General features: G+C 42.7%; 1 protein-coding gene and 1 non-coding gene across 2 annotated transcripts in view; both read left to right on the top strand.

Moving 5' to 3' along the window:
• Window positions 1–3,118: 3,118 nt before the first annotated feature.
• LOC149864976 (uncharacterized) overlaps window positions 3,119–26,240 on the top strand; it is a 38,421-nt gene continuing 15,299 nt past the window's right edge. Inside the window, exons 1-3 of the mRNA XM_090049814.1 lie at window positions 3,119–3,179; window positions 3,963–4,039; window positions 4,268–4,815. Of these exons, the coding sequence (XP_089905940.1) occupies window positions 3,119–3,179; window positions 3,963–4,039; window positions 4,268–4,815 (686 nt within the window). The remainder of the gene's footprint in view (window positions 3,180–3,962; window positions 4,040–4,267; window positions 4,816–26,240) is intronic.
• On the top strand, window positions 4,245–4,318 carry TRNAN-GUU (transfer RNA asparagine (anticodon GUU)). The gene has a single exon. It is a non-coding gene; the product is annotated as a tRNA-Asn (tRNA).

The raw sequence follows: 26,240 nt of genomic DNA, 5'->3' as shown, positions 1-26,240 counted from the left end.
TTTATTTTCTTGTAGGGAGCCTCAGATGAAACCTTCAGACCACTTCTAGGAGTAGTTTTGTTTTGTTCGGTCCTTAGCCATTCCGCCAGGATTATCAGTAGGTTCTGAAGTACTGCTAGTTGTAACAAGGGTTTTGTGATGTTGTCATCTGTACATAGTAAAGAATTAGGATGAGACCAGCAGTTTCTTACAGCTATTGTACATCACCAAACTGCAGTCAAAGAAAAATGACTTAAATTCATTACTGAGCATGAGATATGAACAGCATTACGTGCTGCGGTCTAGAGTTCTGCAGTTTACCCCATTTTTGCTTCCTCTAAAAGATCACTCTTAAATACTTTGGAGAACGATTGACTTCTGAGGTTACCAACAAGCCTGTAGTTAGCAACAGCAAAGATTTTTTTGGGTTGTCTGGTCTGTTTATAACCTTTTTTTGGTGTGAACTGCTTTATGAAAGTATCTAAGACCAATTGTACAGGAGAGGCTAATAAATCACTATTGGCTGGCTGGTCTTGCACTTTGCTTTTAAGACAGGTGGATCCTATTTGCAGAGATATTCTTTCAATTACAACATTTCTTTCACCCACCCCCCTTTACCAAGAAGGTAAGATGTATAGGTCCATTAATCTACACAGGTCATACTCCTCAACTGTCTGCATTCCTGGAAATAGTGTGTGGTTCAGTGCTCTTTATCCACAGGTTTAAGAAAAGGAAAACTTAGGACCTCCAACTCCAGGTATTATATATTTTGAGACAGGAAAAGTATGCATGAATAGTATGCAAGACCTAATATTTATTAAATCATCTTTAAAATTCCCCATTAGCTTATGTTCTTGTTTACAAACATTCAGAAAAAATATAAAGTCTAAACCTGGGATTTACAAATACACTTTGCTGGGGGAAGAAAACCTCATTGGTCAGGAAAACAACTAGTCTCTTTAATTCTTTTAATCTTTGAATGTCTGATCTGGAAATGCATTTTTCTGTAAGTGTTTTGTGCAGCTCTATAAAAAAAAATAAAACTTTATCATATGATTTCCAGAGGGGACTCAGCCTTTGTATATTTTTGTCATAGAAACATAGGAATTGCCATATTGAATTAAACCAGTGGTATGTCTCCTTCAGCATCCTAGCTCTGACAGTGGTCAATACCAGCTATTTCAGAGAGACACGCAAGAAATTAAGTTGTGTCTCCAGGCTTCAATTCCAAAATAAGCTATTTAAACATTTTGAAAGAGATGGAGTGAGAGGTCTCCACAAGGGCTAGGGGGCTGTTTATCCTAGAATAGGCTGTAACCTGAATCAGCCCATTAGTTTACAAAAAATAATAAATGCATAAAATAATAAATCAATCTATTAGGTCTGTGCATTTCTTAAGGTGAATTGTAATAAGGTCCCATTCCTAAGAAACACAGAAATGAAGTTAATAAATTGATCATCTTATTATTGCATAACTTTCTGCTTTATCACCAATATCTTATTGAGATGGACTGTGAAGCTTTTCTCAGTTTCTTTGGTCAACAGCCAAAAAGCATGTTTTGAGCAGTGTATGTACTATGTGGATGATCCTTAAGATTCTCTTAAACAATACCAAGTTGTTCTTCACAATCTACATTCTCTCTCTTTTACAAGCAGACCCTAGGGGGAATAGCCAGAAAGGGACTGAGGTGCAGCAACATATAGCTGTTAGGTACCTGGCCCCTATAATGGAATCTGAAGCCCAGAGCTTAGGTGTCTAGACTCTCTGTTCATACCTGAGAACAATCAGGCCCCCAGAACAGTTCATCACAACACTGTGTGCTGAGCAAGAACTTCCTTAGTTACCTCATAGAGAAATGCTTTAGGACAGGGGTCTGCAATCCCCACAGCTCCTTGGAGGTTTGGCTCCACAGCTGTCACAACCAGAAGGTATCTCCTTCCACTCAGGATACAGCCCTGACTCTTCCTTAAGGCAAAAATCTATAGCTTTGCTTTTAAGGGCCCAACAGGGGTCACACTTAAATTCAATTGGTGGTGGTAGTGCCTGTATCTTATCCTGTGAGTTGCTAAGTAGAGGAGGACCCAGGGGTCTATGTGCTACCTCAGGGGGTCTGGGTCCAGGATGTATTTGAGAAGCAAGGGAGTTTTGGTGATATCTTTTATTAGACAAACAGTGAAGTTGGCAGAGAGATTAGACAAGCTATAAGTAGCTTTGTATCCCCAATGAAGTCATTGGGAAGACTCATGCATCAAGTTAGGTGTATGTTGAAATGCTTGATTTTATTGCATTGAGGTCCAATCGGCTACCTCTGCTGCTGTCTGTACAGGGTGTGAGTTCCTCTTGAAGGCAAATGAGGGAGAAAAAAATGTAGAGAGCCCCAACCAGTGTCTTAACACTTGAGCAGCAAGGATTTTGTGGTGATATCTTTTTAAGAGACCATCTGTATAGGTGGAAGAGATGTTCAACAGTGGATCCAGGGAGAGCACAGTGGTGCAGTTGCACCCTCCCCTTCCTGCTCCACCCATAGTTTAAAATCAACTGCCTGGCAGTGGCAACAGCATTTCTAGTGAGGTGGTGCTGAAGGAGTCATCTGGTTTCATAGCTCATTATAACCTACCTGGTCTCTTCTAAACTCTTCATTCCACAGGTGTTAGTAACTCTCTAATCTTTTTAATGGTCTTGAGGTTCCACCAATCCAGCTATCCTTTGTTCTGCAATTGAATAAGGTCTGTTAGCTACTCCTGGTAATTAAGCTCCTATTTCACAGCCCTGCAGATTGTTTTTAACTCATTCCAATTAAGTTAGTTTTGTTTTTGCTTCAGTCTTGAACTGAATATACAGCCCTGGGCCCCCAGCATATTAGATACAGCTTCTATAGTTTATTTTTAACCGGAGAAAAATATGTGTTGTTTTAGTGATGAGGCTACTTCCATCTGCACCCCTGCCTTTCAGAACTCTAGATCCCTGCCCATGGAAATATTAGCTAAGTTTGGGGCACAAAGTGCCCCTTCTCAAAACTGGGCATAGGCCTGGTCACAGGCAGGGAAGGATGCAAAAGAGGGCCCTAGAAAGAATTAACATTGATAAATCTTGTGATGATATGGTATCATTCCCCTCTTCTCCACCCTCTTAGCTATAATGGAAAAAGATGCTACCACCAGAGGTACCCAGGATGTGAAATCATATACTGAAGAAGAAAGTAATGCTACCTATTTTCATATAGTGCCTTTCACCAGAAGCTTCCAATGTCCTCTGAAAAAGTAGTTCTTGTGCCTCTTTTGTTGATGGGGAAATTAAAACGTAGGTTAAGTGTTTTCGGTAAAGTTACTTAGTAGGTAAAAGCAGCACCGTACCTAAACTCCTGGTGGCCCTGGGGGGAAGTTTTAGTATTGCTTCCCCCACTTTCCCTTGCCAGAGGTAATGATAATAATAATACAAAAATTATCATTTGGGGGCCCCCTTTCTGTCTGAACCCTGGGCAGCCACCCAGTTGCCCCATGCCTGTATGGCCCTGGGTAAAAGGCAGGGTAAAATTGCACCCTGCACTGACTCAAGAGATGCATGAGCTTTCATGAGAAAAACAGCTGGCTTATTCAGAAGCAAAGCTATACTGGGTACAGTACCAAACTCTGTATGATTCTGAGTCCAGAGCTAAACAAAGGAAATGGACATAATCTTTCCCCTAGTGGAAAAAAGGGAGAAAATTTAGGACTCTGTTGATGTAGGGCCTTAGGCTTGATAGTCTGTAGATGTAGATTTATTTCCAGATGATGTCTGAGAGGGATTTTGATTATGTGAGGTAATACATAAAACAAAGGAGCTGTTAGAGGTGTTTCCCCCCTTCCTTCTTTACCCTTTGTGAGCACTTAACAAAATAAGCCTCGTGCTTTGCCCGCGTGCATTCAGCGCGATCCTGCCTGTTTCAGCAGTCTCAATCGGCCGTGTCAAGACGCTAATAACGCAAATACGTCCTGATGTGCAGGTCGGTGCGGGAGCGGGCGGATCACTGCGCAGTTACTGATCGACGGTTTGATTTCCGAGGACGAGGATGTTGCCTTGGCGAGAGAGCTTCCACATGACTAACGCGGATCTTACAGATCTTGTGCAAGAGACCCAGTAACTGCCTCTCTCGGCTACTCTCCCTCCTCCGGCATTTTTCTGCCGCGGCCTTGCACGGCTCGCGCAGGGGGCGGCCGCCTGCCCGCGCTGTCCTCTAGCGCGCCGCGGCCCATCAGTGCCGCCCGAGCAAAACTCGGCCGCCGGAGTCTCTGTGGCGCAATCGGTTAGCGCGTTCGGCTGTTAACCGAAAGGTTGGTGGTTCGAGCCCACCCAGGGACGCGGCTCCCTTTTAGCCTTCTTTTGGTGGGCGATGCGGCTGCCTGCGTGTGGTTGCGCCGGGGGCCCTCGCAGGGGCGGCCCGGGTGCAGCAGCTGCAGTGAGACCAGGCCCTGCCTGGGCTCAGCCCCGGGTCCAGCGGCGCCGCATCGCCTGCGCCCCGGCGGCCCCCGCAGCGCCTCCTGTCCGGCCCGGGCCGGGCTCCCCGCAGGAGGCGGGTGCCTGCTCCCCACCCCGGGCAAATCAAAGAGCGGGAGGGAGGGACGGAGGTCTCCCGGGGTGGCCTCGGCCGGCGGGAGCTCGGGGCCGCGCGGCCCGGGGCGGTGGGCGCCGTCGGGGCGCTCACAGGGAGCCCCGAGCAGGGCCCGGCCCGGGCGCAGCACGGCGCTGCCGGGGGCTTCCCCTCGTCCGCACCGCCGGCTGCAGCGGAACAGGTTGAGACGCGGCGTCTGCCCGGGCAGCGGGGTGCTGGAGTCGCTGAACAAGTGCCGCTGTCGCCGGTGCGCGGGCTGGGAGCGGGCGCAGGGTGTCCGTGGCCCCCACAGCACCCGGGGCGCGGTGCGGGCAGCAGTGCGGGGCTGGGACTGATGGACCCGCCGCTGCGAGGGTACGTGACAGGGACAAATCACCCCTGAGCTTTCCGCGGAGCACGAGGCAGGGGCGGCTCGAGGCTGTCACCGCGGCCGGTGCTGAAGGGGGCGGCGCGGGCCGGGCTGTCTGCGCGGGCAGGCGCGTCCCGGCGTTTGGGGAGAAAGCTCCTTCCGCTCAAGCAGCCCCGAGGCTCCCGCGCTGCCGCTGGGCCGGGCCGGGCCCGCTCAAGGCCGGCACTAGCGGGCTCTGCAAGTCCTGGTCCCGGAGTTTTGCGTTTGTTTGTCTCAGAGCAGCGCGGCCCCCCAACACCCGCCGGCCGCCGGGCAGCAGCTGTCAATGACCGAGCTGGGAAGAGGCTCCCGGCTGCTGCTGCGCGCAGACCACCGCCGGGCTCGCGGGGAATCCTGCCTCTCCCCGCTCGGGGCCGGGTGGGCACGACCCGCCTAGGAGCCAGGCTCGGGAGGGGCACTTCCCACGCGTGGCAGCCCCGCGGACACGTCCCAAGGGGCCGGCCTCTGGCGCGGGAGCGGGAGCGGGTGCCCGGCGGGGAGACCAGCGCGGCGGCACCGCTCCCCTGCGGGCTCCTCACCCCGCCCGGCCGTGAGCGGCTGCAGCCTGCGCTACTCTCCCGGCCCCTTCTCGCGGGAACCGGCGGAGCCGCGGCCCCCTCCGTTCCCCTCCCTGCCCCGCCCAAGCGCCGCGCTGCCAGTGGCCGCCCCCCGCAGCGCTCGGGAGCAGCCTGCAGGGGCGAGCGCGGCCCAGCCCCGGCGGCGGCGGCGGCGGCGCCCGCTCCACCTCCACCTCCACCTCCACCTCCACCTCCACGCGCGGCGCTTTCCGCGCGGGCCCGGGCGGCGGCGGGGATGCCAAACCCACGGAGCCGCGTGGTCCTGCGAGCCCGTGGGTGGGGCTGCGTGGCCGCGCGTGTGCCAAGTGGCCCCGGGGCGAGAGCCCAGCGCGGCGCTGCGATCCTGTCCTGCCTCCTCCAAGCCAGCCCGGTCTTCTCAGGAGCCCCTTTGAAGTCTGGCCAGGACGTAATGACTAGTAGGCAGATTAGCCGCGGAATAAAATATCAATAGGTTTAAGGCAGCAGAGGAGGGGGGGCGAAATTTAAAAAACTATAGAGCTCCCTGAAAGGGTGCAGAAAACAGCCATCTTGAATATTTTAATCTCTGGCAAGTGTTTCTTTGGAACAAAATGGATGTTGGAGGGAAGCGGCATAGTTAACATTACTGTAGCCTTCCTTCCCTAGCACCAGCCCTCTCACAGAATTCAGCTGGCACGCGGCGATGAGAGCACAACGCCACAGCCTTTCATCTGTGTACAATGGTAATAAATAATCCTAACACCAATATCATGGACTGGAAATTTACTACCTCTATAAGTGACCGTGCTTCCCCCCCTCCTGATTTATATTTATTTGTTTCTCTCAATACAAGTCACAGGCAGCATCATGAACACACTGTTAAGACACATTCAGCATAAGCAAGCCATCCTACATGTTCACCAAGAATACATTTGTTAAGGTTATTTTTACTTTTACTTTTTTTACTTTTATTATAAAGGCATAATGTTACTCTCAGTGTTACTAACTAAAGCCAAAGGACAGACTTGCATTTATTTCATGGACAGTTAGATGGGACAAGGATGGTCCATTTGTGTCTTTGTGATGACCCTCACAGTTACATTAAAAGATTTAGCATTTCATCATAAAAATCCCCTCACTCACCAGAAAATAATTCCCAGAATTTTTTCACTGCCTCTGTCAGAATTGGAAAATAGCTATTAAATAGTTTTTTTAAACTGTAAGAATAAGTAAAGAATACAATTTAATGGTTTCAGATTTTCTTTTGTTTTTCCTATAAAGTAGCCGCCTTTTTTAACTAAAAATTTGAAACCTTTTCATATTTTTAAAAATAAATTATTAAAACTGCAAACTGGGGAAAGGCAGGAAGCAAGGGGAACAGGTAACATGCCAGTAGTTAAATCACAGAGGGTCGAGTTCCGTGCCATTTTTTTTCATGTTCGTTTTGCTAGTTATTGTTTACTTACCTTGGACCTACTCCCTCTCTGGATAGGGTTGGCAGAAACAACTAGTAAAATGCTAAGGAAACAGAAAGGAGTGCTGGATGGCCAAAGAGTCTTTTCTGGCAGATTAGAAGCTAGGACTGAGAGTCAGAGCTGCTGGATTATTTTCTGTTATTGACTGCTTCTGCATTGTTGGGCAAACTGTGTGGGCCAGAATTTTCAAATTTAAATGCCTAAAGTAAACTTCTAAACTCAACTTTGTAATTTTTCAAAGGATTCTCAAAAACTCACAGCTTCTGGATACTCATCTTGGAAAATCAGTCGGCTTATTTAAGCATCTAATTAGGGCTTTACTTGTCTTATTTTAGGCACATAGATTTGTAAAAACAGATTCCCTTAACCCCTGTATGCTTTGTTTTCTCTAGCTGCATAATGGAAATAAAGACATTTATCAGCTATTTCACAAGTGTGTTGTGAGATTCCATGAATATTTTACAGCATTTTGAGATCCTTTGGGTAATAGGCTGTATAAAATCAAGTAGTCTACTTGTAATTTATAAAATCTAAACATGCAGAAATCTCAGGAGAAAAATATTTTTGGAAAATACAGAGAGCAAAATTGATAACAAGCAAGTGACAAGCACTCCATTAGATGCAAAAATTGAAAACTTCTGTTTCTAAGAGAACAAACACATGGGCTAGAATAGTTAACCTGGAAAAGCAGAAACTGGCTTCTTGGTGTAGGATGTCTTAATGGGCATTTTTCAGTGCTTTGTCAAGGCAAACAAATTGTTGCACTGTCATCTAGAAAACATGAAGTGCTCAATTCAAATGAATAAGGTTGGGAGTTGGGTTGCTGTAGGGCCCAGGGGGAAAAGCCACCGTCTGATTTGTAGGAAGTCTAAGCTCCTGCATTTGAATGTTTATGAGAATCCCATTTATGTGAGAGAGGTATTTAGGATTCCAGGGAGGAAGTAGAGTGCAGAGAGGGGTGAAGGAGTTATTCTTATTTTTTGTTTGTCAAATATGAAGAACAGAAATGCAGTGGTCAAAGTAGTCAGGTTAAAAATATTTTTCCTGCCTACTGTAAGATTAAATGTTGCCTGAAAGAAATAGAAGTAGTGAAACAAGAATAACATTTATCTAACAGTAAAGCATTTGGTTAACAAATGTGTTTTTCCTATTATGGTATTATTTGAGACAGTCAAGTTTTTTCCCTCTTTTATGTTCTGTGATTCTTCACCATCTTCATAAGCTTTGATTTAAAAAAACCCAAAACAACAACTCTCCTAAAAACCAGGTTCTTCCATCCACAGACACTTCACACTGGTAAGGAAGAATTTGTCAACCCACAGAGATGGGAGGCTCTAATGATCTCTAGTGACAGTATATTTTATCCTGTATGGACACAGGCTCATTTTGCTTTCTTTCTGGGTCTTTTCCACTCTGGACTCAGGGAATAAGGAACTATCTATTAGGTATTTAGTAGAGCTGTGTCTATTTGGTAACATCTAACTCATTCAATAAACTGAAAGCTGCTACTGCTATACAAACAGTATTTTGCGCCAATAAAAGGATATCTTTTTAGAAACCTGTGTAGTTAAATCAGTTCCATTCCTTTCTGTGTATACTGTTGTATTGCTATAAATATGTTTGTAAATTGATATCACTATATTTGTTCAAAAATTCTTTGAAGACCATTTCTTAGCCACCTTTTCCATTTGCAGATCATCTGCAAATGCATTATCATTTTCTCAGATATATTTGTTGAAATTACAAAGTTTTTCACTGAACATTTCTTGATCCACCCCTTGCTTGAGAATAATTAAATGCAAATGCATAGTTACTATTCAGAATTTAGGCTGTGTTGGCTAATTTGAATTGGAAGCATGTTTTTTATAAAATGTTTCTGACTGGATGAACTGAAAATATCCTGAGACCCAGGTGTGACTACCCAAGTTTACAACTCCAAAATGAACTTCCCACAAATGTTCTCTATAATTATTTTAAAATGTGCTGTTTTTGTAATCATTTCTTCCAGTAAACATGAGTGATAGTAAAAAGTAAATACAGTGCCTAACAGTGGGGCCTAACATGGCTGGTCTTTCCCTATAGGCACTTAGACAATCCAAATGTTAAATAAAAATAATTGATAAGAGATATAAAGTAAGTTGGATAAAATTCAGTTTCATATTTAAGCCAGTATTTGCAGGATTTTTTTTTGTTGTGTTCACCTGACTCTAGAATTTGGTATTCAGCATTGTGTGCTGATTTTGGCAAGCCCTAAGCTTTAAAGAAAGATTATTATTATTATTTTGCCTTTTACTTTCCTTCAGTTTGTTTGAGTCTTCCCATGGAGGTTGACCCCATAGACTTAGAAACAAATGTGTATAGCTTGTGGTTGCATTCCTCTATCAGGAATGCCTCAATTTCCACTTAGGAACTTGTTCCATTATCTAATTTTGTTCAAAGTTTTAAAAACAAAATTCTCCTATAATTCTATACCAAATACTTTATTGTTTAATTTCAAGGCTTAGTGTCATCTTTTACTACTGATGGCCATTGCAAATCTGAGATATGTTGATTAAAATTACAATAATTAGGAATCTTGTGTGGAAAAATGATAAAAGTAATTCCAGTAATGATGCGTCATTACATAATAAATAGCCCAATTTTCAAGATTTAAAGGAATTATAAAATTATATGATGGACATTTTTTTAATTGCTAGTTAAAGACAGTGCTGAAAGAACAACTTGGGCCTGTTCACTTCCATTTAGAAATATACTGGAAACATTTGAAAGTGATATGGACATGAAGAGTTGTCTGGCTAGTAGATGTTCATGAAGTGCTTAACAACTTCAGGACTTTCAGATGAGATAGTTCAGGGCCAGACTATAGCTGGACAGAAATTACCGGTGTGGTTCATGGAGAGTCTAATATATGTGTAGTAATGATAAATTAAGATAAAGGGGAATTTGAAAGCGAAATCCTTTATTATATCTGTAGGCATCCCTGTTGTCTTTTCTCCAAATATTTCTCTATTATAAATTGTAGGTAAAAAATTAGGCAAATAACCTAATGTAGGTAATTATCCTAATGTACAAGGAATTTTGAGACCTGGGATTATAAGTAGAATATTTAGGGTAAATGTACTGGCATGATTTCTACCATACATTGTATTACTGCTATCATAATACCAGCATAATTTGCTATGCAGACACTTATTTCAGAATTAAATCTGTTTTCAGTTTAATTTATGTTGAAATGTTTTTTCATACTGTTGGTAGTTTGTAAGCTATCTGACCTTAAAATCATGACATTTATACATATAGAAAAATAATTTACAATATTTCTAGAAACTTCTAAAATGATGGTAGCATATGAAAGACAAATCTGGCCTTCGTTAACTATAACAGCCTGGCTCACAGCTAAAAATATGCTTCTTAAATCTGTTCAAGAGTAGTTTTTCTATAAAATATATGGCATTTACTGAACACGTGATGGTGTAGTAAGCTAGAAGACTTTATTGGCACATATGAATAATATTTGCCCTTCCAAAACCATGCTGATCAGCACTTTGCATTTAACTTCCTTCAGTCCGCCTTTCTGTAAGAGAATTTGAGGAACTATATCTCAGTCTCAAACTAAAATTGGAGGTGTGGAAGTGAGGAGAACGGTGAAGTATTACACCTGCATGGGAAGGAGAGGTGTATTTGAAAACTCAGTAAACTTTGGTTCTGTTATTACAAAATTCTCCTTTTAGATCACCTACAGGGTGGCTGTAAAAACCAGATGTATTTTTCCCTCTCTCCAAGCCTCATGCCATTCCTGGGCATGTAAAAGGGAGACTTACAAATGGGCAGAGAGCAGACTACTGAAATATAGTAGTGAAGTTAGCACAGGAAGCCATGTCTGCATTGCTTCTACAAAACATCCAGAACACCACTGGGAGCTACAGAACAGACAAAGCTGCCAAAGGTAGACCTTTATTTACCACTCTTTGTTGCATATATATTTAGGAGGTGTAAGACCTGTGCAGCCATGTTCTGAGAAGGACATTTTTCTTTGAACATTATTGTTTGCAGGTTGAATCCTACTTGTCTTTCACCTAGACTTATCTAGGACTATTCATGAAAGGCAAGTAGGATTTGGCCATATAGTTAATAATCCATACTGAAAGAAGAGGTCATTTGCAATGGCATGCTAGATTTCTGAAATTGTAAGTCTATCCTTAGGTGTCAGTACGAGTGTCAGTCTTTAGTGTCTGCTATGATGGGTAGTACTTTAAAATGATCTTTAGAGTGTAACCAGGGATCAGGGATTTTGCTGCCATACTTCTAAAACACATTTCCTACATTTTGGTAGTATATGAATAATAATATTTATGAATGGATAATAAGTAAGGGGGAGCACAAACAAAAGCAAGAGCCTGGGTGATGTTTAGGCATCTACTGGGATCTGAATCAGTAGGCAGGCTCAGATGGAGCATAAACCCCACTTCTAGCTATAATATAGATTCAAAATACTCAGAGGCAAAACCTGTCAAATCCTAAGCCTTTTAAGCCATTTGCTGATTTTTCCAGAAAGAGTGAAACCCTTTCGCTCCCATGGCCTTGGCCTAGTAAATACAATGTTTAATTTTCATGCTATACAAAGGGTGCTCTCCATTTAAGCGCTCTGCGTCCCAAACCAAACAACACCTTTCCCTTCTTGTCTCTCCCTTCCCTGTCTCCTTTTCAGTAATATTTTTTACAGTTTTTTTCTGGCTTAGGTCAGGTGATTCAGGCATCCCCTGCTGTTCCTGGCTGTTCTCACCGCCTGTGAATTAGCTCTTCTGGAGGCAGCATTTCCTGTCAGTGACTGACAAAAGGTGCTGTCTCCAGCAAGATGAATTTTCTCTCCCTCCCTCTCCTTCTTCTGTCTCTTCATTTCTTCCTGTCTCTCTCCCTGTCCATTGCTTCTAGTTTCCATAACTCCTTTTGGTTTTCTCTCACTTCCCCTTTTCTCCCTTTTCTTTTCTTGTATTCTCTCTTCACTTCTTTTTCTCTCTATTATCTTTCCTGTCCTCCTCTGCATTCTTTCAATCCCAGCAGGGCTCACGCATACAAATTGACCCCCTCCCAGCCAGTAATGTGATCGAAGCTCTTTGTGACTCCTACTATCTCTATGGTAACTATCAGGGGGGTCTCAAGAGTGGTGTTAGACCCAATGCACTGGCCCACATACTGTTGTTCTTGCTTACATTACATACTGACCACATGATCCTGACTGCTCATTTAAAAACTACTTTTTTTAATATTGATATAAATTTACTTCTAAAAGTTTAAACCTAAAGGAAGCTGAAACATGTTTTTAAGTGCAAATTGTTTGGGTTTGTATCTGTTTGTAAGATACAGTTAGTCTCAAGGCTGCTTTGCTCGGCATCTCTTTTTATCACTGTGTTTAATATTATCATTGATTATGATTCATTGATCGCTACAGCCACACTGAGAATACAGGTGTATTAGAAAAGGTGGTATCCCTATTGCAGCAGTGCAGGTGCAATAATTTTTGTGGGATAGGCTCAGACATTTTAAATTCTTTGCTTGCACTTATACCATTGCTCTTAGTGCAGCTGTACCTTTCCTAGTGGTTGCTACAATACGGATACTACATTTTCTAACATGGGCAAGCTCCGTATTTATCTGCTTGTTTCCAGCAGCTGTGGAATCTGGCTCCAGTCTATAGCTAAGGGAAGCACCCAAATAATTGTGATATAACCATTAGAGATATAAAAACCATGATAGGGGATGCATTTCTCATGGCCAAAGCTTCAAGGGAAGCTAATGGAAACTTAGGGAGTTTCATAGTATCATAGTTTGTAGCAACTAAGACCGTTATGTTGAATCCATTTTATTAAAGGCCATTAAAGTAGCAAAAGAAGCTAAATTACTATTCATAGTACCAAAATAAATAAATAAATAACACTGGGTTCAAAGATTATTTGTACAATACTTAGATGTATTAAGATATAGTTCCTGTTTCAGATTGTAGGTACAAATATTGCTCAATACAAGAGCTACAAAGTTCTTTGAAGACTACTATGTATATTTTCCCCCAGCCCCTGACCCCTCAAAATAAATGGTTAAATCCTATGTATTTCCATGCGTTAATTACGTTAGTAGCATCTGCTCAATACTTATGAACAGGAATCATTAAAATCTGGTAAAAATTTTTGGAAAAAAATTACTTGAACTTTTAATAAAAAAAATTTACTGTATTTTTCCTCTTAACTTTGCAGAATTTCTAGCATTATTTTAATATGTTTCTAATATTTAATGTCATATGTTACCATAAGATGATCAATATTAATTCAGGTAATTACATTTTGCTGCTCACTGCTTCTGGGTTACTAGAAAATCTATATGATCCTCAAGTGTGGTATAGGATCTTTTAAAACTATATTCCTGATGTCTGCACTTTGCTGCTGACTTTGGAAACATCATTTTTACCATGTAAAGAGAGCATTTAAGTATCTAAATTATTCAAATAATCTAGAAATGATTGGGCTTTTTAGCTGGCTGTTTAATCCATATTTATTTTATTAATTGGAGTATTTGTTGAAATTAACTTTGATTTAAATTTTATGTCTATCTGCATCTGGATATGTCAAGTGCATTAGACAAATGTTTCTGGTACTGCAATCAGCAGTGAAATGGTTAACACTGTAGGCATTTAAGTGGTCATAATTAACAGTCCATTAAGATGAATGGAGAAAGTTCTCACTTAGCACTGCTATTGTTTCATTCTTTCTGTTTACAGACTCAACAAGAGGACAGTGTGTGGGTTGACATTGTCTAGATTTTTGTAACCAGAAGTACTAGGAAACATGTTTAAAAATAAATTAAAAGCTTGAATTCTAGAAAAATGGAGCAAAATCTGCAGGAAATCTATCCGTTTTGAACATTTCTTGCTCCTGGGGACTTCTATTGTCCCCTGGTTCACAGAGATGTGAGGAAAGTAGCAAATCCACATTTTTTTGGATTAGCTGGATACTAAATCGCACTTGTTATACATCGAACAGTGGACACAAATCCATCTAAACAAAGACTTCACTATCACCTCACAGTTTCTTGGTGACTCACATGAGCAATAACATTTGTTTCCAGCAATAATTAATAATGAACATGGAAAGTAACTCTGTAAATCTATATGGATTCCTCATTCCTTTACTGGTGACACTTTGCTTTTTAATTTACTTACTTGTACTTCTGTTCAAATATATAAAAGTGTTAAAATTTTAGAGTGTTTCGTCCTGTTGTATCATTTGCCATGACCAGTACTATCAAACTCAAACATTCAAAAGTCAGAAGGTAAGGCACAAAAGAATGAATTGGTTAACATACCAATTTTTTTTAAATACAGATTTTATTCTTTTTTGTTTAGTTTCTGAGTCTTTAGTGTTCACATGCTTCATCTTTTCATGCTTTTCTCTACAACTAGAAACTAGAAGCTGAGACTTTATGTAATCTCTTGATTCCAGGCATTGAGACTTCGAGAAAAATGCCAAATATCACAAGACTCCTGATAAAATAATGAGAGCTGGCAATACTACATTACTGAAGAGGACAGCTTTCTGAACAGGCCCAGAGAGGTTGAGGTCCCAGACATGGGGAATGGCATTACAGATACACACTGGCAGGTCTAGTAACAAAAACTGAAAAAGAAAAAAAGAAACTTTTTGGGGTTCATTGCACTACACAGCAAGGCGTAATTCAAGTCTTTAGTATAAAAGGATTCTTTTATTTTTGGTAAAACCATAAGCATAGGCTCCATTTTAGAGGTGCATTTTCCTTGCATTTAAAGTATATGCAATTAATTGTGAGTGCAGTTTTTAGTTCTCGTATGTCTAACTACCTGACAGTGTTCAGGTATGAGGTAATTGGAAAGACAGACATCAGGGCACTTAGATATGTAATCATTTTATCGATACTGAGTTTATTATTCTGGTATAAAAATAGGTTGTAGAAATCATGAAATATGAATGAAAATAATTGTTCTGAAATAGGTGTGTCTTGTACTCAAATATGCTGCTATTTTAAAATAAGATGGTTAAAATGATATGCTTGGTGGTTAAATATGTATTTGTAATGCATTTAAGTGTTTGAGTTTCTTGCAAACTGATCCTTAACTTTGAAATCCTGATTTTTGTTCTAAATGGTAGTTTGGCAGATTTGAGGTCATTGTAGGGTTTTTTTTCTGGTAACCATTTTTTATCTTTAAGGTTCTGATCTAAATTCTCTACATTAACTACATATTAGTGAAATTTTGCCTGGGTTCCATTTAAATCAAGCCATAGTGCTTTATGCATGCTGAGGCACTAACAATTTGTAATAACATTAAAAACAGTTGCCCCGTGAAGCCTCTTGGTAGGAAATCTCCTTTTGTCACATGTTTATAGCAAGCAAGATTTCAAGAGAAGAAATGTAAATTGTGTTAATTTTACAAATGGCCTTTTTTGGATCAACTTATTTTAAATCCCTCCTTCAATTCATCCCCGTTTTTATTTTTTCTAGTACAGATTTTAATATCTGGTTAAGGGAAGAAAAAAACTATACTAAATGTGCCTGATGCAACTGTTGCTGAAGTAACAGTTTGAAGTGAATCCTTGATGTAACTGGTAAAAAATCTCAGTCCAAACTTCTGTTAGAATGTATGTATGGATTACAATTATGCTGAAGAATGGTAGAACTCTTGTCCATTAAACATAAAAAGAGCCATATGTATAAAATGTAAAGTACAATATTATTTCCTTGATTTACAGTTATTATTGGACTAAACAAAATTCAGACAGTTATATCAATCCTAAATGTCATCAGTGTCATTTAGAAGACATTCATTTAGGTCCTGGCACAACCATTTGTTGCACAGTCATGGAGCTCCACTGACTTCTACATAGTTTTACATGAGCATAGCAACTTGTCCACACGCAACGAATCACAGAACCAAAGTCATGAACACTATACTATGCAACTGCATAAAATCATAATGTATTGGGCTTGGAAAACCACAAAACAATTGGAAATAAACTCTTGGAAGAGAATGAGCACTCAGTGGATGCAAAGATGTCTCTCTCTGGTTTTCTCCTGAGGGTGACTCCATTTCCAAAGGGAATTTTCATTGTATCACTTTTTGGTGCAGATTGACTATAATAGAGCAGTAAAAATCACAAGTAGTCTTAATAGTACCTGAATGGGCTTCCATAGCTTCATAATGAGCAACTAGTGAAGAATTTGGCTGAGAAATAATTCTATGAATTTAATTTTATATTTCAATATAAAATTTGAAGCCTAGGCTAGACACTATATTAAAAATAGTTTAGTCATTTCATTGTGCTCCTCCCAGGCCTTATCAATACTAAAGAAAATCCTTACTGATGAGTAGCACCCTTAAAATTATAAAAGCAAACAGTTGATTTATTTCCAAGTAGAGCTAGTTAAGAAATTAATTTTTTCTGTGATGATTTTAGAATGTTTAATTTTGTTTGATTTATAAAAGAACAATTTTTTTAGCATTTTTTCACACTTTATATCATGTTTTTATTGTCATACATTGTATTTTTATTTTTACAAAAGTAGCCATCTTCAAATATTGAAATATGCTTGTGTTACCAAGGTGGTCTTCTAAAATGAATGCTAGAGAAGAAATCCCCCAAACTGAAACTGAGACTAGTGAATGAAAGCCAATAAACAGAAATTAAAAGCATTGCAAAAAACAAAAGTAAAATTTACACTGAATAAAAAGATTTTAAGAAAATACAAATTGTTTTAGTATAAAATACCCTGATCTTTTTAAACATAATTTCTAATTAAAAAGAATCTCTATCAGTTCAGGCAGTAGTTATTTGCACAAATGTTCATATGCCTATTAATGTGAGTAGTCCCATTATATTTATAAGAATTAACAAGAAACTGAATTATACTCCCCATACAGTTATTTTTATAAACAAATACTTAAAATGTCTTTCTGGAAGAGATGAAAAGCAAAAAAGTATTGTCCATGCCCCTGATTCAGAAACTGAAGGTATAATTAAGGGCCCAATCCTGTTCCTAATGGTACCAATGGGAGTTATGCCATTGACTTCAGGTGATCAGACATTAAAGCTATACACATGCAGTTAGCTATACATAAGCTTATACAGTTCAATGATTTTGTCTCAGGGAAATGCAGATAAAACCACCTTGCATTTATGTAGCATTTTTTTTATCTAGGGAGCTTGGAGAAGGGTCTTTTAACTGTTAACTAATTTGGCATAACAGTGCTTTTGTCAGGCAGTTATAATTTGTTTTGCAGACAGGGAAACCAAAGCAGTAAGAGATTAAATGTTTTGCACACATCTGTTCCAAACCCACGACTGAAGAAGCCAATTTTTGTTGCTTACAGCAGCCAAAGGAACACTTGCTGGGGGGCCTATAGAAGACTGACTGTTCACATGGTACTCGCTCTCACTCTATCAACTGCTAATATATGCTAAAAAAAGCTAAAATATATCAAGTGCTAATGCTGCTTTTCTGTATACATAACTTCTCTAGGTAGCACAGGACTGCTAGTCAATTGCCATTAGAAAGAGACATGGTCTCTTCATTCATCTATGGGAGGAGAGATGGGGCATATGACAATATGTTTATTAAGCTACCAGCCCATGCAAATGGTTGAAACTACTGCTTTGTAATATATGTACACTTTTAGGATACCATCCAAGCCTCATGAAACAAATAGAATTTAATGAGAATTAGACTGGGTTGTAAAAGAGTAGAGCAGATTATAAATAATGCCTACTCTGAAATGACAAGTGAAACTTCCAAGAACTCAAATTTATTCATAATCCTCCTTTTTCTTTAGTACCAAAAGAAGGAATTAAGTAGAGGACTTTTGGGTGAAAACTCCTTTTGAAAATCTGGAGAGTTCATCTCTGTACCTAAAAGATATCTCAGCTCTTCAGAATGTTTCATGCAGAAAATTTAAGGCTGTGTGAACTCTTGCTGCACAACTGAGTAGTTCTATTTCTTTCATAAAACCTGACAACGTAAGCTAAAGTGAAGTGATCGTAATCACTCAGGCTTGTACAGAGAGAGGTGGACCTTCGCAGAAGTTTTCTTGTCCCTGCCAGTGCTGTTTTTGTTTTGAGGACTCCAGCTTTCAGGCCAGCAGGTTCAGTGATATGCAGCCTTTGTGCATTGGCTTCTTGCCAGGAGCTTTAGGGGCTGAAACTAATTTGCATACAAATTTAATTTTTGTTTAAAAAATAAATGTGTACAACCATAATATTTCAACCCTTTGTTCCCCTTCCAATGCATTCTCTTACCTAGTGTTCCTGGGCAGTAACCTCATTGCAGTGTAACCCAGGCAGTACTCCAAAAGGTACCCCCTCTCCAATTGAAGGGATCAAAGCAGGTGCACAAGCGCTGTGGGATGTGTAGGGAAACAATACGGGTTGGTGAAATATAAAAAGGAACAAAATGCAAAATGTCAAATGACAAGGAAATATAGGGCCTTGGTACCTGGAGGGGGAGAAAACACAATGGCCCCTTTCATAGATTCATAGATGCTAGGGTCGGAAGGGACCTCAATAGATCATCGAGTCCGACCCCCTGCATAAGCAGGAAAGAGTGCTGGGCCTACATTACCCCAGCTAGATACATATCCAACCTTCTCTTGAACACCCCCAGGGTAGGGGAGAGCACCACCTCCCTTGGGAGCCCGTTCCAGAGCTTGGCCACTTGAACTGTGAAGAAGTTCCTCCTAATATCTAATCTAAATCTGCTCTCCTCCAGCTTGTGGCCATTATTTCTTGTAACCCCCGGGGGCGCCTTGGTGAATAAATACTCACCAATTCCCTTCTGTGCCCCCCGACGAACTTATAGGCAGCCACCAGGTCGCCTCTCAACCTTCTCTTGCGGAGGCTGAAAAGGTCCAGTTTCTCTAATCTCTCCTCATAGGGCTTGGCCTGCAGGCCCTTAACCATACGAGTGGCCCTTCTCTGGACCCTCTCCAGGTTATCCGCATCTTTTTTGAAGTGCGGTGCCCAGAATTGCACGCAGTACTCCAGCTGCGGTCTGACCAGCGCCCGATAGAGGGGAAGTATCACCTCCTTGGACTTATTTGTCATGCATCTGCTGATGCACGATAAAGTGCCATTGGCTTTTCTGATGGTTTCATCACACTGCCGACTCATGTTCATCTTGGAGTCTACTAGGACTCCAAGATCCCTTTCCACTTCCGTGCCACCCAGCAGGTCATTTCCTAGGCTGTAGGTGTGCTGGACATTTTTCCTCCCTAGATGCAGCACTTTGCATTTCTCCTTGTTGAACTGCATTCTGTTGTTTTCTGCCCACTTGTCTAACCTGTCCAGATCTGCTTGCAGTTGTTCCCTGCCCTCCGGCGTGTCCACTTCGCCCCATAGCTTAGTGTCATCTGCAAACTTGGACAGAGTACATTTCACCCCCTCGTCCAAGTCGCTGATGAAGACATTAAAGAGTATCGGTCCAAGCACCGAGCCCTGCGGGACCCCACTGCCCACACTCTTCCAGGTCGAAACCGACCCATCCACCACAACTCTCTGGGTGCGACCCTCCAGCCAATTCTCCACCCACCGGACTGTGCAGTCATCCAAGTCACAGCCCCTTAACTTGTTCACCAGTATGGGGTGGGATACCGTGTCAAAGGCCTTCCTGAAGTCCAAGTATACGACATCCACCCCTCCTCCTGCGTCGAGGCGTTTTGTGACCTGGTCATAAAAAGAGACTAGATTGGTCAGGCACGATCTACCTGCCACGAACCCGTGCTGGTTTCCCCTCAGCATAATTTGTCCTGCCGGGCTCTCACAAATGTGAGCCTTGATGATTTTCTCAAAGATTTTGCCAAGGATGGAGGTGAGACTGACTGGCCTATAGTTACCCGGGTCCTCCTTCCTCCCCTTCTTGAAAATGGGAACCACATTGGCCCTTTTCCAGTCCTCCGGGACTTGACCCGTGCGCCACGAGCGTTCAAATATTCCCGCCAGTGGCTCTGCAATGATGTCGGCCAGTGCCTTCAGTACCCTCGGATGGAACTCATCCGGGCCTGCCGACTTAAAGGCATCCAGTTCCTCCAAGTGACCCTGCACCACCTCAGGGTCCACGCATGGAAGTCTGGTGCCTTGCTGCTGCCTCCCTACACTCCCAGTGAGAGACTTGTCATGCCTCTCGCTTAGGAACACTGAGGCGAAGAACTCGTTGAGGAGTTCAGCCTTGTCCCCTCTGTCCGTCACCAATTGTTTCTGCCCATTTAGCAGGGGTCCTATTCCTCCCTGGGCCTTCCTTTTACTCCCTATATATCTAAAAAACAATTTCTTATTGTCTTTTACTTGGGTTGCCATCCTCAGCTCCATGGTAGCTTTGGCCTGTCTAACTGCCTCCCTACAAGCACGAGCAGAAGAGGTATATTCCTCTTTGGTGATCTCTCCCTGTTTCCACTTTTTATGTGCTCCCCTTTTGGCCCTTAGTCTGCCCAGGATTTCTCTGGTCAGCCAGGGAAGCCTCCTGGCCCCTTTCCCTCTTTTACCTCGCACGGGGATCGTCTCGCTTTGTGCGAGAAGGATAGCTTCCTTAAGGCACAGCCACCCTTCTTGGGCTCCCATCGTTTCAAAACTACTACTCTGCAGTGCATCCTTCACTAATCGCCTGAGTTTGCTGAAATCAGCTTTCCTAAAGTCCAGCACGTTCACCCTACTGGTTACCTTACCCACTCGACGCCTTATGTTGAATTGTACTTTTAGGTGATCACTGTCCCCCAGATGGCTACCGATCTGTAGGTCCCCTACTATGTCATCCCCCGTTGCCAATACCAGATCCAGTAAGGCATTCCCCCTAGTGGGACCATGTACCTCCTGCGTCAGGTGGAGGTCCTGTACACAGGTTAGAAACCTGCGTGAGCGGTGGGACTTTGCTGTCTGTGTCTCCCAGCAGATGTCCAGGTAGTTTAGGTCCCCCATGACCACCGCCTCTTTAGCTTTTATGGTCTCTGAGAGTTGCCTCAGGAGCCCCAAATCTATTTCTTCCCCTTGATGTGGGGGTCTGTAGCAGACCCCTACCACCAAATCCTTTTCTCCTTGCCCCCCATGTAGCCTAACCCACAGTCCTTCTACTTCCTCATCCTTTGATTCTGTCTTGATGAGGGTTGATGTATATTGCTCCTTAACATAGAGCGCAACCCCTCCCCCCCTTTTCCCCACTCTGTCCTTTCTGTACAATCTATAGCCCTCAATATGTACCGTCCAGTCGTGGGATGGATCCCACCAGGTTTCCGTCAGCCCCACTAAGTCGTAGTCGTTTAGTGCAACCAGGAGCGCTAGTTCATCCTGCTTGTTCCCCATGCTCCTAGCATTAGTATATAGGCACTTGAGCCCTGTGACTGGTGCTTTTGCTACCCCCTCGCTCCAAGTCCTAAAGGGCTTTTTGTCCCTAACCTTCCCGTTCCTTACCTGTGCCGTATTGCTGTCCACCCCCTGCCTTTCACGTTCCCAAAGCTCTCTTTCTTCAGGCTGGGCTGTCCTTGTGGGTGCCACCTGGTTTGGTGGTCCACAGCCTCCCCCACCCTCATCTTCCCCTCCCCCCGACGAGCCTAGTTTAAAGCCCGCCGGAGGAGATCCGCCAACCTGGAAGAAAACACACGCTTACCTTTGGGGGACAGGTGAAGCCCATCCCAGCTGAGCATGTCCCTCGTTGTAATGTGTGGGTCATTGTCCAGGAAGCCGAAGCCTGCCTCGAGACACCACTGCCGAAGCCGCCAGTTGGTCTCTCGGATGCAGTTCTCATGCCGTCTTCCACGTCCGTTCACTGGTAGGATGGAAGAGAATACCACCTGTGCACCAAATTCCCTCAGCACGCTGCCGAGAGCCTGGTAGTCCGCCATCAGGTGATCGGGGGTTCTCCTGGCCGCATCATTAGTACCCACATGGACAAGGACCATGGGGTAGTAATCGGTGGGCTTGATCCTGGCCTGGATTACCTCCGTCACATCCTGAATCTTTCCAGTGCAATAAGATTTGCTTCTTGTTATCTCATTCACCCCAAGTCTACTCAGCTGGGATTATGAACCCAGATCTCCCATGTGGTAGGCAGGAACACTGCCACACAGCCACCACTGGTGGCACTGCTCCAGCCTGCTAGGGGTCTTGACCTTCCCGGAGCCCTGGCCTCACGTCAAGCTGCCTGGTCTCTGATTGGAGGAGCTGGAAGCAGAGCTGGGAACCTCTCAGGTTGCTGCTCAGATCCTTCCTGGAGCAGGCGGAGCCTTGCCTGCTGGCTGTAGCCCCTCCTTGGGGATCCTGGAGCCCAGCGGGGAGCCTCTCCTACTGGCCACACACCGCACTGCTGAGAGTCCCACTGCTGCCTGCAGGTCCCACTCCTTCATGCTCTTCCAGGGCACTGCTCCTGCCCCACTGGCTCAGCTCTGTGAAGCTCCTTCCTTGTTGTCCCTCACTGATCTCTCTCCAGAGTCAGCCCACGCCGCCCCTTTTATCCCCCTCTAGGTGACCCAAGGGTCCAATTGGGATATGGGGGGGGGGGTGAGTCTCTGGGGCCTGATTGGTGCGGAAAGGGAATCCCAAGTCCTCCAATCATCTTTTACCCCTTCAAAACCCCTGGGCTAGGTCACTGCCAGCTAGCCCGTCACAGCTATAACATTGTTTCCATGATCCTGTATGTCTGCTCAGCTCCAGCTTTACCCTGTAGGCACTCTTTTGTTCTTCTTGATCTATATTATAACCAGCCTCAAAGGCTTTCTGTCCTCCCCAGTACTAGAGCAATGGATGTCAACAGGCTAGGAGTTATCTGATGACAGCATATTTATCAAATGTATTACATTTTTCACCTTTCAAGTAAAATAATGAAGGGTGGAATTCTATTATCAACAAGTAGTAGTTAGCCATATTAATCTGAAGTCAGGCAAAAAGGAGCAGGTTGTTGCCTGCAAAAGTGAATGTAACAACCAGTCAGGGTTATTGGATTCACTTAGGGTTATTTCAGGCTGAAATAACCAGTCAGGGTGCGTATACATGTGCTCCGATGCACTCTGTTAGAACTCTCTAGCATTGCTGCAGTGTCGTGTATAAACCCCTGCAGGTCTCAAAATAGCCACTGGAACATTTTAACCAAGGCTCCTCAAATGAGCTTTAGTTAAAGTGTCCTGCGACGCTTTTTAAACACATGGGGGCTTAATACATGTGACGCTGTAGCATTTTAATTACAGTGGCTCTCTGGGAACCATTCTAATTAAAATGCCTCCCCAAACCCCCAAGCATGTGTATAGGCCCCCTAGGGAGTCACACTGCCCAGCCTTCTGCTTATTATCCTTGGTACATCTAAATCATGATTTCAGCCAAGGTGCTTTGAGATCCTTTTAAGGGAGCCCTGGGGTGCTTTGCAATATTAGCACTGTTAGGTATGTAAAGCCAGAGTTTTCCAATAGGAATCTATAATATTAAAAACATTCTGACTTGTTATGGGTTTTCTGAGTTTTTTACAACAGAAAACTTGCTCTGTTTTTGTTCTGTAGCAAAAAAGAGTGAAAACTAAGAGCTGGCATTTTCCAACAGGTGCCTTGAGTCTACTGAGGGGCTATTGAGTCCAAAAAGATTGACAGCAGCTGATCTAAAAGCAATATAAGTGGCCTTTTTGGCAGTTTTATACTAGGCTATGCATTGGCTGGGTGCTTGCACAGTTCATGAAACCATAGCCAGTCAAAAGCCCATGATTGGGGAGTTCAGTTGTTCCATGTTTCACCCCCAGTATCTGACTTGTTGGAAAACTTACCCAGGAAACAGGAGACCATGGTTCTAGGCACCCTTTTATACAGACAGGCTTTGAACCGGTTTGTCTTTTACTTCCTCTCTCAGTGCTCGAATTACCATACTGCATATTAAACAATATCTAGGCCTCTTTTCAGGTCTCTCCTTGAAGCCGTCCTCTTTGGCAGCCAAGACATGGAAATTTGTGGGGTCAGAAGGAAGTAAACAAGCTATGTATGTATGACTTGGAGACAGCTACTGCTGCAGAAGGGATATGTTCCTATGTTCTGTCCTAGAGTCTTGCTCACAATGAACAGAAGCTTTTCTAATGCTCCCTATTTTATCCAATGACTATTAGATGGAAGGCGCAGTGGTTAGACTTTGAGGGAAGGACTGGAGAGGGGCCAGCCTAATGGAACACTGCTGGGAAATCAAAAATGAAACCTCAAACTCCTGCAGTGTAAGGGAGACCTAGGACCTGTCTCCCACTTCCTGAGTGCTGTAGGCACTTGGAGCTAACACTGCCAGCTCTTGGAGCTAACACTTGAGTGGATTCTTACTCCACTTCCATGACTTATTTCAGTGCAGCTGCCTGGCCAGTGCATAGCCTACTGATTATGTGTGTGTCTGTTTATGCATCTATACTACAGGGGTAATAGACTCATAGACAGTGTACGATTGCCAGAAACACCACCATGTGGCTAGGTAAGTGACATTTAAGCAAACAAAGGGGAAAAGAATTCTGCCCTAAACTTCTTTGTTACACTTGACTTTGATTTATCAATCTTTAAGTTGCAATGTGGTACTGCAGTGTCACCAAGGAAAGTAACCATGGAGTGAAGTCATGAATCAGAGTGATTCATAAATGACAGGTCAGAACCAGGCAAAGAACAGAGCAACTGTTCAGGGTAAGCACCACACCAGAAACCGGTCTTGAAGAATGCCACTCCTTTCAGAGACCCTATTCACTGGACTGGTAGAAATGCTGTGGGCTATACTAGTGGAAAGGTGAGAAGCTCAGTATTTTAAATATGCATTTTTTTTTACTTTTAATATGTTAATGGATGGAGTGGAAGGGTTATTTGAAGTCAACTTCAGTAATTTGCCAAGTCTAATTTTAAATGGTCAAGCAATGGGGATTTTACATATTTTCTTAGGGCTATTCCATAGGTTTCTAAGCACTTTAAGTTATGGAAAACTGCAATTGACCACCATGGGCTGTTGGTCAAGTCCACAGAGAGAAGCATGATATTTTTTTCCCTTGATATTCAGCCTAAATTGTTCTTTTGTGAACTCTTACATAATTTATGTACTCTTATCCCCCTCATAGCTTGTTGGCATTAACAAGTCCTCTTCTTCCCTATGACTTGGTTGTGCTCAGCCTTATCCAGTACCAGAATTCATGCTAGTATAAAAGCACCCTCATCCTTCAGCCTTGTCAAGCTGAAGGGTTATATGTTTGTGGCACACAGAGTATCAGAACTGAATCATGTAAAGACTGTGTTGATGTTTTTGTATACCATTGAATATCATATATTTTGTCAGCTTCAATTCATCCCCGATGTAACACTGCTGAATTAATGGATTTGGTCATTAAATAAAAAGCTTTAAGATGAATCAGTATTTTATTTTTTAAGCTTTGTGCATACTGCTTGTTCAAAAAAAAAGAATAATTTTTAGCTGGAGGACTAAGAACCATCTGTAACTTTAATGTGTATGTGTAACCCAAAGTCTACTTTACATATGTACTTATAAAGGATTCAAATATCTTAGGAAGTATCATCATAGTAATATAGCCAGAAATGTTTCACCAGATTTTCTCATTTGGCAGGAGGAGGGGGGATTCATTTACACACAATTTCTGTAAAGAATCTGCCCTAGATGTACACGGATACTCAGGTTGTTGGATCTAGTGTTCAGAATCTTGTTCTCCTGATTATTGTGATACTCAGGACTTCAGTAGTGCTTTCTTTGGAATTGTAATCAACTGCAGGAGAGGGCCAAAGTGTTACTGGGAGTGTTTACATGTGAGATTCCATCACCACCCGCAGGTGTCTGCATGTGATCAGCAGCTATTTCGCCATAGTCATGCGCTCCCCCAGTATGGCGCACCACTATGATGAAGTAGCTGTTAAAAATCACTGTGTGCTATGCACATGACATAGTACAGGCTGTTACTGCACCATGATTTAGTACTTCCAAAAGGATTTACTCAATCACAACGCAGAAAGAACATTACCATAGCGACACGTGTAGACGTGCCCACTGACACCTATGCATCAAAACAGGGGGTTTTATATTGTTAGACTTTTAGAGCAATTACAAGGCCAACAGACTTTTTTGTCAGTCAGACATGAGCTTTTTAATATTAGTTTTTAGTTGGCTTCAAATATGTCATTGTTTAATAGTCTGTTTTATATTTTAAAGTTAATGTAAAGCGCTGAGCTATTTTTAATGGCTTCCTAAAACACATCCTGATGCATGTTAGCAGGTTTGCT

Source organism: Crocodylus siamensis, chromosome 5, assembly GCF_052110815.1.
Source record: "Crocodylus siamensis isolate JL-2025a chromosome 5, ASM5211081v1, whole genome shotgun sequence".
NCBI lineage: Eukaryota > Metazoa > Chordata > Crocodylia > Crocodylidae > Crocodylus > Crocodylus siamensis.
Note: the sequence above shows the minus strand (reverse complement) of the source record. Positions and strands in the feature narration are given on the sequence as shown.